The sequence below is a fragment of the Xiphophorus maculatus genome, chromosome 18 (genome assembly GCF_002775205.1).
Source record: "Xiphophorus maculatus strain JP 163 A chromosome 18, X_maculatus-5.0-male, whole genome shotgun sequence".
In the NCBI taxonomy this organism is placed as follows: domain Eukaryota; kingdom Metazoa; phylum Chordata; class Actinopteri; order Cyprinodontiformes; family Poeciliidae; genus Xiphophorus; species Xiphophorus maculatus.
Window position 1 is genome coordinate 301,553 of NC_036460.1, and position 13,139 is coordinate 314,691.

Sequence of the window (13,139 nt, forward strand, 5' to 3'; positions counted from 1 at the left end):
AGCAAAAAGCACTGAGGACCCCTAGTGACCATGAGCGGAACAACAAGACAACAGATTTCCTGCTCATTCAATGAAACTCATATTAATCAGTTTCTGATAAATATGATGACATCATCATCCAAACATCTCCTGACATTTAAGAGAATCAACATGAAACTAAATATTCATCATCAGGGAAAAACTCAGAATGTACGTGTGTGTGTGTGTGTGTGTGTGTGTGTGTGTGTGTGTGTGCGTGTGTGTGTGTGTGTGTGTGTGTGTGTGTGTGTGTGTGTGTGTGTGTGTGTGTGTGTGTGCGAGTGCTCGCGCGCACGTGTTTTCGCGCGTGTGTTTTAGGAGGCAGGGTCTGTGGTCACACTGACGACAGCAGCTTTCTCTCATACAGGAAAACACCTTCCACAGTTTAATGCTGCAGCAGCCAATCTGCAGCAGCAACCGAATCCAACGCACCCGCGGAGTCCAGGAGAACCGGGCCACGTTCCCAGGGGCCCAACGCGGGGTCTGAGAGCCAGAGACGGTACGGATCAGCAGGTAAAGAAGGTCTAACTTGACTCTGCTGAGATCAGAAATAGATCGGATAACGAGGAGGGGCTCGGAGTCTAAAGGAGAACGGAGGGGCAGTTTGTTCTGACAGATGTTTCACTCTGGTGATTATTTTAACATGTTTCTGAAGGTTAATTTCCACATGCAAATAAATGATGGAAAAACATGGCAGAGGAACCTGGAAGGTCCAGGAAGAAGAAACATTAAACCACAAACATTCAACCAATCAGATCACTGAACCAGTTCAGGAGTTTACTGGTTTAATGGGGATGTTTCACCAAACTGGACTTCAGCTCACTGACTGGAAGTCAATGATGTGTTACTGGGAAATTGAGCATAAATTAGGAGGTGTGTGAAGATGTGTTTGTACAGAGAGAAGTGATGAAGAGATAAAAACGTCCAAATGAAGGAATATGCAGAGTAGCGTGCAGAGGGATGAAGATGGAGCCGTCGTCTCACCTGCAGCAGCCATCAAGTCCTCATTTCTCTGTTTACGGTAATTCTGGGTCATTTTTAGCGTCATTCTGTGGCCGAAGCAGAACCTCTGCTGGTTTTAACCTGAAGACTCTGTGTCTTCTCTGCAGCTGTGAACCTCAGTTTGTCTCTTTGAGGGAGTTTTAATGAATTTTCCTAAATAAAACTTTAATTTGGAGAGTTTCAGATTTAGAAAACTTCCTGCACTTCCTTCCAGTCTGAGTGATTCATTTTGCTCTGATGAGTTTAAACCTGATTCGTCACCTCAGATCATTTGCTGTTTTTAACAAAGTTTCCCCGTCTGACACATAGCAGCCGACGGCTTCCTGACATGTGCGTCCGTCTGAGCGAGTGGGACAGTGATGAGAAATCGGGCAGAATGAGTGTTTTCTTTACCTTTAACCCACGGCTGTCTGGAACGCGCCACTGGTGGAAAATCGCTGATCGTTGTGTTCAGTGGCATATTTAAGGGTTTTACAGAACGTAAGGAAGAGACGCTCTGTTTCACCTCGACGTGCCGAAAAGCTCGTTTGAGACCACAGAGGCTTCATCTGCATCCTGTCAGACTCTCAGCTCACTTCTTCTTCTCCTGTCAGCAGAAACCGATCTGATCACACGTTCATCATCTGCAGCGCCTATAGAAAGAGTTTTATCTTTTCATTGCCTTTTAAAGTCAATCATGATAAACTCTGGTGTCAGAGTGAAAACTGTTTTGACAATTAAATAAAAGTGTGTAGTATAAGATAAGTGATTTCATAAATATGTACTCCAGACATAAACTTTATTTTGTTTCACCAAGCAGTCTCTTCCCGCGTGCCTTTGGGCAAACTCTAGTCCAGCCTTGATCCAGCAGTGGTGAGCACACTTCCTCTACTAGCAAACCTAATTTTTAGCTCAACACTTTAATGCTTTTGCTAACCTTGAAAACGTTTGGTTCACTTCGTTTCCCTTAAATTAACTTTTCAGGATCAAATCTAATTTTCTTGGCTGTTTTCTAAACTTTCAGTGGAATAAAGTTTGAAGTTTTGGTTTTTAACTGTTGAAAATTCTTTAATTAATTAACTTTTATTTGACCAAATATCTTCATGTCAAGCAAGTAACACGGACAAAATTAGACAGACAGTATAAACATAATATCCTAAAACATGTAAAGCAAATAAATGTCAAAATTAAATTGATGCTTGAGGGTCACAGTCTTTCTACAGCATTTATTAATTTGAACTGAACATTGCGCTTCAACACCAGCTTCTGCTAAATACCGTGTTGGCATAGCACTTTAGCATTAGCTTTAGCTAAATACTTGTGATTTAGGGTTAGCACAACTTACCACTGCACTCAGGTGATTCCACTCGCCGAGACACTGCTAGCTCTAACTGACTGGACTATTTTATCACCTTGACATTTAAAAAAAATCTTTTTCTTAAAAAGCCACATTTTGGTGACATTGACTGATTTGTAAAGGCAATAAAAAAGGTAAAACATGTAAGGTGGTGAAGACTTTATCCAGACACTGTAAACACCTTCATTTATCCGCAGCATGTTTGACCTGATTTACCTTAGAAAGTGGAAAACATGAAGGTAGGAGGAGTCTGAGGCCTGCAGAGGTGTGATGATCAAGCGGCTGATTCTGCTGTGAACTGAGTTTATCAGGTTGCTTCAGATCAACTCTTCTTCAGCTGGCCGGCAGCTCTAAACATGTTATTAGGCTCAATCTGCAAAGGCCATCTCATGGTTTAAGCAGAAAAAGCTGCAAAGCCTTCAGGAGGATTATGACCTTTAAAAACATTGGCAGCAGAACGCCACCATCACTCAGGAACAGGGCGAACAAACTGTTAGAGCGGGCGACCATTACTGGTGATGACACCATTACTGGTGATGACACCATTACTGACACCACTAATCGGAAACCATGACCAATCAACCCATCAGGTTTCAGGAAGTCCCTGCGTTATCTGAAGGCTGCAATGTTCCTGTTAGCTGAAACAGTTTCATCAGCTTCGTAATCAGAGTCACCTCAACAGAACCAAAGGATTAGATCTGCTGCTGTTGATCCAATCCATGATCCAGCAGAACCAACATCAAGCTGGATTTAATTCACTTTATTCATTTAGAGATGATTCACCAGAAACCTCAAGTCGGATTTATACCCAGATCCATGTAATCAGTCGTTGATAATAAGTTATCCCAGCCGTTTTCATTCAGTTGTTAACGGTTGTTGATGTGGCGTCATCAAGCCTTCATCATCTGTAAATGTGTAAGAGCTGTGATCTCTTCCAGCAGAAAGTGAAGCTGCATGTAGCTGAGCAGAAGAAGACCAACCTACAATCACGACGGTAAGCAGCCAACAAACCCACAAGACGTCTGCTTCCTCTTCCTCTTTGTGTGCTGAAGCAAACAGGAACCTGTGTGTTCTAGAGTCAGATGGAGCTGATCACGGTGCTCCACTCCTCCAACATCACCCCTACAGGAGGACCTGCAGAGAACCCATGCATCGTCAACGACCAGATGGGTCCCTTCATCGTCCTCTACATCCTCATCTTCACCTTGGGCCTGCCTGGGAGCCTGCTGTCTGTCTGGGGGTTCATCCAAAGCCGCAGGTCTCAGGTGGGACAGCAGATCTCGTCTTGAAGCTGTGATTTCCATTTCTCTCAGTGATATTCCTGCTGTGTCTCTATAAACACTGATTACCAACTAGAACCAGTTTGACAGATTTTATTGATCACAATGGACAAATATTTGGTCAGTATTCAGAAATAGGATCATTTTGTGTTATGGTTCTGAGACCAAAGCCTTCCTGGAAAGTCCTCAGAACATTCTTCCAGAAGACTTGATGATCATCAAGATGTTTTCTGGTAAATGTGGGATCAGCTTTGTTTTCTTCTGGGTCAGTAGTGGTTCTGGTCTTGACCTCCCACATGGAGGCCATTTTTCTCTGTTTCTAATTGATAAATCATGACATTGGACCTTAACTGAGGCCTCTTCTTCTCTTTAGTCTTTGACTAAAGGCCTTGAGCCATTTCTCCTGCTAAAGCTAGGCTAGCACATTTGTTTTGGTTGTATTTAGGTTCTCTCCATGTTCCACTGCATTTCTAAAGCCTCAAATTTTATGTCAATGACTTTTTCTTTAGATTGGGATACGATGTGATGCTTGGGATCTTTTACCTACTTCATGTTGTCAGTTACTTTTAAAGAAATGCCACAATTCTACAATCTGACAATAATCATGCATTTATTTGACAAGTGATTTCTGTTTTTAGATTTGTTTGATGGCCTGAAACATTTCACTGTGAAAACAAATCTCACCTCACCAACATACTCAGGCATGCTGGCCTGAGTATGTAGCCTTGTACATTCTCTGCTGACGGTTGAGATTTCATGGTTGAGCATATTGAAATTTCTGTATTTTCCACAATTCAAGTAGATACTAACAAGTTTGATGAGCTAGTTTTGCTCCTAGCCCTCTGTCTTCTCACCAAGGTAGTCTCTACACCTGTAAGTGCGGTCACTGTAGTGGTAGTCCAGCTAAAGAGTGTTAACCTTATCGGTTCGCCGTCACACAAAAAAAAGAGTTAGATGTGAACACGCTGAGGAGATTACTGTGCGACACAGTATACAATCATAAAGATGTACCTTTGCGCAGATGTGTCCAGCGGACGTCCACTTTCAGCAGGTGTGGACCTCCACGAAGTGAAGTACCTGGGAGTAAGCCATGGTTGCTTATGGAGGGATGAAGTAGCTGAGTGTTTCACAGATCCCTGGCTTACTCTCTGGTATAGTTTGACTTAATTTGATGTTTGACATTCTGGATGTCTTGGTTGTGTCTCAGCAGAAGCACAGCACCTACGTCTACCTGGTCAACCTGCTTGTGGCCGACATCCTGCTGCTCTTTGCCCTCCCATTTAAGATCCTTAAGGACCTTGGCTCAGCATCATGGAATCTCATGGTGTTCCACTGCCAGGCCAGCGGCGTCATCATATACATCAGCCTTTACGCATCCATTGCCTTCCTTGCCTTCATCATTGTAGACCGCTACCTGAAGGTAGAGCAGGACATTCAGTGAGGACCATCTGTGTCTGTGACTGTGGTTTCATGACTCTGTTCTGCTGCAGGACCACCACACGGCGCGCTCTCTGCGGCTGCAGGAGTCCAGCTTCGCCTGGCTGTTGACAATGGTGGTCTGGATCTTGCTGCTGCTTATCATGGTGCCCAATATGGTGCTTCCCACAAAGGACTACAAGGTACCACAACTTCTACTGATATCAGATGTATGATAGAAGTGAGGTCTTATCGCCTGTAACAGCAGCAAAGTTTTCTGAGTCTGACTTCGGTCTTATAACAACAGACCAAACAAATTTCCACCCTGACCACAGGAGAAGTGAACACCAGGTGTTTTCAATGGGAGAGGAAATCCAGCTCAGTAAAACGTGACACTGAAAAGGTTTTGGCTGAGGAAGTTATAGTTATGCTGTAGCAATGCAGTGGACAGTTTGGGTGGATGAAAAAAATTAAACCCAAATGCCTAGCCCTCCAGGAATGGAGGGTTCTGGACCAGTCTTGGTCTCAGAAGAACCAAAGTTCACTTCAACTGACCCAAGATCTAAGTTTGTACATGGACCAGAATTCATTCTTTTGTTCTACATCGGAGACCAAGTGTGCATTCACCTCCCACAAAGAACCAGACTTGCAAGACAAGTGAACCAGAGTTCAATTAAGGCAGACTAAACAGGGCTGATGTGAAGGGTCCCAAAGGTCCTTTAGATTTTCCATGGCCTCTAACTGAAAGTGTTTCTGCTTTCTCTGTTCAGGTGACAAAGTACCTCAGCTGTTCATCTTTGAAGGAGAAAATCAGCCTCCACTGGCACACTCTGACCGTGTTTCTCAACACAGCCCTCTTCCTCAACGCCTCTGCAGCCGTGCTCATCTCCAGCGCCCTGGCCCTCAAAAGACTCCTGCACAGTCACAGCGACCCCAAACTGTGGCTGGATGCCAGGAGGGTGGTGCTGAGTGTGACGGCAATGGCGCTGGCCTACACCCTCAGCTTCGTTCCCTACCATGTGGTGCGGACGCCGTACACTCTGGCCCAGGCCGAGGTCATCAAGAACTGCCAGACCAAGAGGCAGCTGTTTCTGGGGAAGGAGTCCACGCTGTTCCTGAGCCTGCTCCACGTCTGCCTCGACCCGCTTCTCTTCTTCAACCTGGATGCTGCGTTCAGAGAAACAGTCAGGAGGCTCCTTCGCCGCAGCAGAAACCAGGCCGTTGAAGCAGATCAGCAGGTTGTGCAGGAAGTGATGCTGCCAAAAGTTCATGCAGAGGAGGATACTGCGGTCTAATCACAGGTCTACAAAGACGATGAGCAACATTGCAGATGCTGCAGCAGATGTTCAAGAAACTGGATGTTTTTGGTAATTCAAGAACAAAGAGCGACTTTTGGGGCATTGTGTGGCATAGTGGTTAGAGCTGCAGTTCGTATTCAGACGCCTCGGACCTCAACATGGCCGTCTTGAGTTCGAGTCCTCACTTCCTTTGCCTATCCGCCATTTGCTGTCAGATTACTGCTGGATGAATGCTAGTAGTGCCAAAATTTATAAAAACAAAACAACACCCCCCCCCCCCTTTTATCTTCTCAACAGGTTTAAGATGGTTGAACTGGAATACTACCAGGACTTAACTGGTAATAAAGACGATCCTGTATTTATATTGTTTTTCTTGCACTGTCTGCACTGCCTTTGGAGCTGACTCTTTATGACTTTGGAGGAATGTTAAGTGACAGAATATCAGCAGAGAATGGATTCACCCTCCAGATCAACATCACAACCCTGAGACGTGATTACTGGTGAACAATTCAGGAGATTGTGAGACTGTTCAGTGAATCGTTCATAATTTAAGTGCAATCATTTAATTTCATTGTTTTTATGTAGTTCCTGGAGCTGCAGTCAGCGGTGAAGAAACAGTTAAATGCATTCATCTGCTTGATGTGTGATGGCTTGTTGAATATTAAACTAAATTAAATGCAAGTGAATGTCATAATTATTATTTTAATAACTGATGATTGGTCGGAACAAAATGATGGACAACACAAAACTCGTCTGGTTTTAGGCGTTAAAAGGGAAATCTGAGACAGTTTGGTTGTTCAGAAGCTGTCGCGTTGTGCAGAGGGCAGCAGAGGGCAGCAGGGGGCAGCAGCGGGCAGCAGCGGGCAGCAGCGGGCAGCAGCGGGCAGCAGAGGGCAGCAGAGGGCTAATTAGTTCTCCAGCCTGGAAATGACGCTGCAGAAATCCAAACTCAGCTTTTATCTGCAAGAAGAATCTCATCTGAGCTGAAATACGCTCCAAACAAGATAATCTGATTAAACTGGTCAATTGGATTAGAGCGGAAAACCCAGAAGGCTCCGAGGAACCACAGCAGAAACATGGACACAACCAGAGCAAAGGTCAAACTGCTGACAATGTTGCTTTAAATCCACAGAAATGATATCAACTGGTTGATGGCGGCTGTAGCTCAGACGGTCACTGAGGAAGATCTGGAGATGATCCTCTGAGAACCTCGTTAATCTCTGTTAATCTCTGCAACAGAAAAGATTAAACCTCAGCCTGGGCAGATTTCAGATGGAAACTGTCCTTTGGTCTGAGTTTGACTTTATTTATTCTATTGGAGCTTTAGATGGAAACCAGAACAACAAGAACGTTGGTTCATTCAGGTCGCAGAAAAATCCAAACAGGATGAGCATGAAGAGATTCTGCAGAATAAAGTGGAAGATTATCTGGAGACGTCCTTAAGGTCCAGAGCCGTTTCCTCAAAGGTTCCCAGAGTTCCTCTGTCCCAGGCTAAATTTAGTGACACAGCTGCTGTGAAGCTGGCCGTGTTTCCAGATGTTGACGGAAGAAAAGTTCAATCAACATCCAACATCTCATCTGAAGTTCCACGTTTAGATGAGATCAACAAGTCACCTTCAACCCGCTGTATGCCAGGCCACTAGATGGCGCTGTGATTTCAACATGACTTTGAAACGCACATGTACTTTGACTCTTAGCTTCCAGCTAACAGCTAACAGCCTCTGATCAACCGAGTGACACTCGGTTCGGTTGTGTTAACTGAACAGATGAAGTATCATAGCTCAGCTGAATGCTGTCTGTCAGAGACTCTGACCGCTGGTGGTTCTGTTGACGAGCTGCTGGACCGGTCCAGAACCAAAATGTGACGGAAATCCCGGAGAGGTCGGCAGTCAGGAGCGTCCGAATCTCGGAAAACGTAGATTTAAAAATCCTTAAAGGAACCTTAGTATTTAAAAAATTATGAATATGAACAGGCAAAAGAAACAAAGAAAGTAATGAATCTGCTATTCATCAAAGAAAGAAATTAAAATTTATTTTTCGCCCCCCTCATTATCAGAACAATGGTCCGGTCCGATGTGTGGGCGGAGCAACAGCAGGACCGGTACCGGCTAGCTGTTAGCTGTTAGCTGTTGCTCTGCAGCACAAACAATAAACCTTCCAGTAAGTAACAGACATGTAAACCTTTTATTTCCTTTCACTGCTCAAAAGTAAGAAACACATTAACAGTAAAAATCAGACTGTAGTTTATTATTTCATTACTTTGGCTGAATCATGATAAACTGCCTCAAAACTAGAAAAACTGACTGCATTGCTTTGATAGACCTAGGCTTGTTTGTCGAATGTAGCAAATATCTTAATCATATTTAAATAATTATATTAAATTTGAAACAGGAGAAAGTGGCTGAGCGCTGCGAGTGGCTGACAGCTCAGCGTGTGGGAGCCGAGAGCAGAGCGGCTGATGGTAAAAAAAAAGAAAGAAGTCTTTACTTCTTGCCTTTAAAATCACAAAATAAAATCTGAATATGTTTCTATAAAACCCTGGCACTTTGAGCGCTTAGTTTAAGTTATGATGCTTCCCAGATATTCATTATTTCTGCCTGTTGAAGGATCCAGGACACGGAAAAACCAAATTTAAGTTATAATTTACATAATGCATAACTTGTATGGAGAGTCTCTACAATAAATGAATATTTATGAGGAATTTTATTAACTGGGATTACTCAATAAAGCTTGTTTTTATTTAGAGCCTTAAATGTAAAGAGCAGATATTAGATCGGTGCCTCTGAACCAAACTGATATCTGAACATTTAAATTTTGTTTTCCTCCTCTTTGTCTCAACCGTCTGTTTAAAGAGGAAAACATGTTTGATGAGCATTTTACTAGTCAGTCATTACTGGTCCTGAAGATTGAACACATTCAAACTTTTTAAGCCTCATTTTACGTGACATTTCACTGTAACTTTGCCCCCCAAAGAAATCTCCTGTTTGTGTTAACAGATGAATCAGAGTAAAGAAACTGTTCCTCTAGGTTTTGGTCCAACTTCTGCTGGGTGTCTTCACCTGGCTGCAGGCGAGCCGGCTGCAGGTGAGCCCACCCGGCTGCAGGTGAGCCCACCCGGCTGCAGGTGAACCCACCCGGCTGCAGGTGAACCCACCCGGCTGCAGGTGAACCCACCCGGCTGCAGGTGAACCCACCCGGCTGCAGGTGAGCCCACCCGGCTGCAGGTGAACCCACCCGGCTGCAGGTGAACCCACCCGGCTGCAGGTGAACCCACCCGGCTGCAGGTGAGCCCACCCGGCTGCAGGTGAACCCACCCGGCTGCAGGTGAACCCACCCGGCTGCAGGTGAACCCACCCGGCTGCAGGTGAGCCCACCCGGCTGCAGGTGAACCCACCCTGCCAGGATGCTGCCTCTACCCTGAAGTTGCTGCCTGCTGCAGAATGCGAGGCGCTCTGCCGGGTCGTACTGGAGGGTAACAGCTGTGTGAGGTGCGGCGGTATGTGAGGACGCAGACAGATATATCCTGACAGCCGGCGGCCCGGTCCGAGTCGCAATTCTGGGTCGGGAAGCAGCTCTGGGTTTAACATTCAAACTAAAACTCCTCAGGTTTTCTCAGGTTTTCTGCGTTTTGTTCCTGAGATCAATTAATCAGAACCAAGGCCTCGTTTTCTCCTTCTCATCATCTCCTGATCTGACCAATCACACATGATGAGGAGCTGAAGGTCAAAGGTTAAACAGCTGCTGTCTCTCTGTAGATCCTGTCAGAATAAAACTAACAGGTCTGACTTTTAATGTGTTTTCAGGAAATTTAAACCTGCAGAAATGAGAAAAAAATCTTTACTTTGAATGTTATAATGAATTCTGTTGATATTGTAAAATGTTTTAAAATGAAATAAATCATTTAAATCAGCGATGACAGACCTGCTAGTGTTCTGCTACATCCGTCGATTTAAAGCAAACTCCAGATGAAGATTACATTTAATTTGATTGAAGATGTTCAGGATTAAATTAGGGATGTTGAAACCAGGTCCATGACTCACTGAGGGTTGTAACTTAGTTAGAGCTCACACACACACACACACACACCCACACGCGTGAAACCCCCCCCCCCCCCCACACACACACACACACCAGACTGCAGCAACATAAACTGAATATTTCTGACGTCTGGTTTGTTCTCTAACAGGAGGAAGATGAGATGAGCTGGGTAACTTATGCTAAGCTACATAAACTAAGCTAACTGAAGTAAAAATGGCTAAGAACACTGAAGCTAAGCTGCAGTAAGCTAAGCTCTGACAACTTAAGTTAACTTAGAAATGCTAAGCTAAGTGAAGTTAATATAAAAACGTCGTCAGTGTTGACTAAACTAGTCCATGTAAAGTTGTGAGGTGTGCTACCTTTTCCTACTACTCTCCAATCATTCATTATCATCACTGCATTTATTTCTATCGAAGCTCCAGCTGGCTCAGTGTTTCTGTTCCGAACGGCTGAAAAAGAACAAACGTCCTAGTCAAAGCTCAGGCCTAACCCTGGTTGAATGCTGTGTTCAGAAAGCTGAGCAGAAACAAATGTTTGCAAACCTCAGTGAACTGGAGCTGCAGCGGAACAAAGAGGGAACCAGAATTCCTCCAGAACCATAAAGTCTGACAGAAAACCGCCATGAGAGTTACTGAAACCTTTCAAAGGCTTTTCCTCCACCGACTCCGGCTTCCTGGATATTTCTGTTCTTCTTTCACCTCCTTCAGTCCGTTTCTCTCTCTGTCCTTATACGGCCTGACCGGTCACCAAAACGCCACCAGACGAGCCATTTATAGGCAGAGAGTCGCGGCTCGAGGTCGTTTGGTGCCGTGGGAACAGACGTCACATCACAAACACGCAGCGACAGAACCGCTCAGCTTCAGCTTCAGCCGCTTCACTTCCAGCACCAGTCCAGATCACCCCGACACCAACGTCTCACTCCTCATCACATTATCACCCAACGTCTCACTCCTCATCACATTATCACCCAACGTCTCACTCCTCATCACATTATCACCCAACGTCTCACTCCTCATCACATTATCACCCAACGTCTCACTCCTCATCACATTATCACCCAACGTCTCACTCCTCATCATTGCCTCTAACCCAAAGTCTCGGATGTTTCCTGATTGGTTACGTCTTGGTTTCCTGAGCGTTCTGTTTTTAGGATATTGAGACATTTATGACGGTTTATGATGATAACGTCATGAAGGTATTTTTAGCCGTCTGGGATGAGGCAACCTCCTCCTCCACCTTCATATCTCAGACTTTCCATCAGTGGGAGGAGAAACGAAGGAACGACTGGAGCTTCCAGTTTAACTGATGATCTAATGATCCTCAACTCAGAGTTAGAATTACTAGAGAGAGGAAGAGAGCAGGATGGATGGATGGATGGATGGATGGATGGATGGATGGATGGATGGATGGATGGATGGATGGATGGATGGATGGATGGATGGATGGATGGATGGATCCATCCATCTCCTCCAGCCTTCATGTTCTGAATTGTCTCTGAAATGCGACTGAGACTCTGGTTCTGGTTCCGGGACTCGGCCCAACAACCTCTAGATTTGCATTTGGTTCTCTAACAGTCTGGCGTTTCCATGGCAACCTGTGAACAAAAGGACACGACTCGGTGGTTTACGGTCCGGTTGAAGCTCTGAATGTCCGGGCTCCAGATGATTTGAACCAAACTCTCGCTGCTCCCTCACATTCCATTTTCAGGTTACTTAGGCTAAAGATTAGCTCCACTAGCAAAGGCAGGGCTAATGTGGATCTTATTACTTTTGCTAACTTTGAAAATGATTAGCCCAATAATAATTCTGTGTTGGTTTAGCACTTTAGCATTAGCTTCTGCTGACTACCATGTTTTTTAGTGCTTTAGCATTAGCTTCTGCTAACTACCGTGTTGGTTTAGTGCTTTAGCATTAGCTTCTGCTGACTACCATGTTGGTTTAGAGCTTTAGCATTAGCTTCTGCTAACTACCATGTTGGTTTAGTGCTTTAGCATTAGCTTCTGCTGACTACCATGTTGGTTTAGAGCTTTAGCATTAGCTTCTGCTAACTACCATGTTGGTTTAGTGCTTTAGCATTAGCTTCTGCTGACTACCATGTTGGTTTAGAGCTTTAGCATTAGCCTCTGCTAACTACCGTGTTGGTTTAGCACTTTGGCTCTAAACTAATGTTTAGAATTAAATCCTTAGGGCTAGCGTCGCTAATGTTAGCGGTGCCAACATCTGCATTTTCTTGTCCCAGATTTTTATGTCACGACTTTATTGGCGTTTTGTTCGTTTTTATAAACCTGCAGCTGAAATGTGATGCATCTTCTGTCTTTGAAAGCTGCTTTTAAAATAAATTTTAGTTTCTGAATTCGTTGCGCTTAGCGCTGATGGGAAAAGTCTGGCCGTACTGGACTGTGAGGAGGAGAGCAGGGAGAGCCGACCTGCAGCAGACATGAGTGAAGAGTGAAGAGCTGACGAAGACGCCTGAGAGGCGACACGGTGAGACCTTCCTTCAGCCCAGCCTCTGATTTATCCTCTTCACTTCCTGTTGAACCAAACGGAGCCGAGGCCGTACCCGAGGAGGCGCCTCTGATCCCAAACGACCCGTTTGTATCATAAAGACTCTCTTTGCTCTGGAGCCTCCTGGTTCAGGTTTCTGTGGATGCAGACGTTACTCTGATCAGGCTGACTCAACAGAACCGGATCCATGAAGTCATCCTGCCGCAGTTAGCATGCCTGCGTTATAAGAGCACTGCCAGGAAGCAGA

At 44.8% G+C, this 13,139-nt stretch overlaps 1 protein-coding gene across 8 annotated transcripts; it reads left to right on the top strand.

The window, feature by feature from the left end:
• The first annotated feature begins 372 nt into the window (after window positions 1-372).
• On the top strand, window positions 373-7,113 carry LOC102225218 (probable G-protein coupled receptor 171). 8 transcript variants are annotated; one of them, XM_023350805.1, is made up of 6 exons: window positions 373-531; window positions 3,295-3,350; window positions 3,433-3,621; window positions 4,844-5,056; window positions 5,127-5,255; window positions 5,823-7,113. In XM_023350805.1, the coding sequence occupies exons 3-6, from the start codon at window positions 3,439-3,441 to the stop codon at window positions 6,345-6,347; spliced, it is 1,050 nt and encodes a 349-aa protein (XP_023206573.1). In that variant the 5' UTR covers window positions 373-531; window positions 3,295-3,350; window positions 3,433-3,438; the 3' UTR covers window positions 6,348-7,113. The 8 variants fall into 8 exon arrangements, with proteins under 8 accessions (XP_023206573.1, XP_023206578.1, XP_023206572.1 ...); XM_023350810.1 differs by having other exon boundaries at window positions 3,485-3,621; XM_023350804.1 differs by having other exon boundaries at window positions 3,298-3,350.
• The last annotated feature ends 6,026 nt before the right edge of the window (window positions 7,114-13,139 follow it).

What these genes read in the sequence shown, in the direction of transcription:
- LOC102225218 (XM_023350805.1), top strand. Translation starts at nt 3,439, where the DNA reads ATGGAGCTGATCACGGTGCTCCACTCCTCCAACATCACCCCTACAGGA. An exon ending in TCCAAAGCCGCAGGTCTCAG is followed by an intron (nt 3,622 to 4,843) that starts GTGGGACAGCAG and finishes GTTGTGTCTCAG; the next exon opens with CAGAAGCACAGCACCTACGT. An exon ending in TTCCCACAAAGGACTACAAG is followed by an intron (nt 5,256 to 5,822) that starts GTACCACAACTT and finishes TTCTCTGTTCAG; the next exon opens with GTGACAAAGTACCTCAGCTG.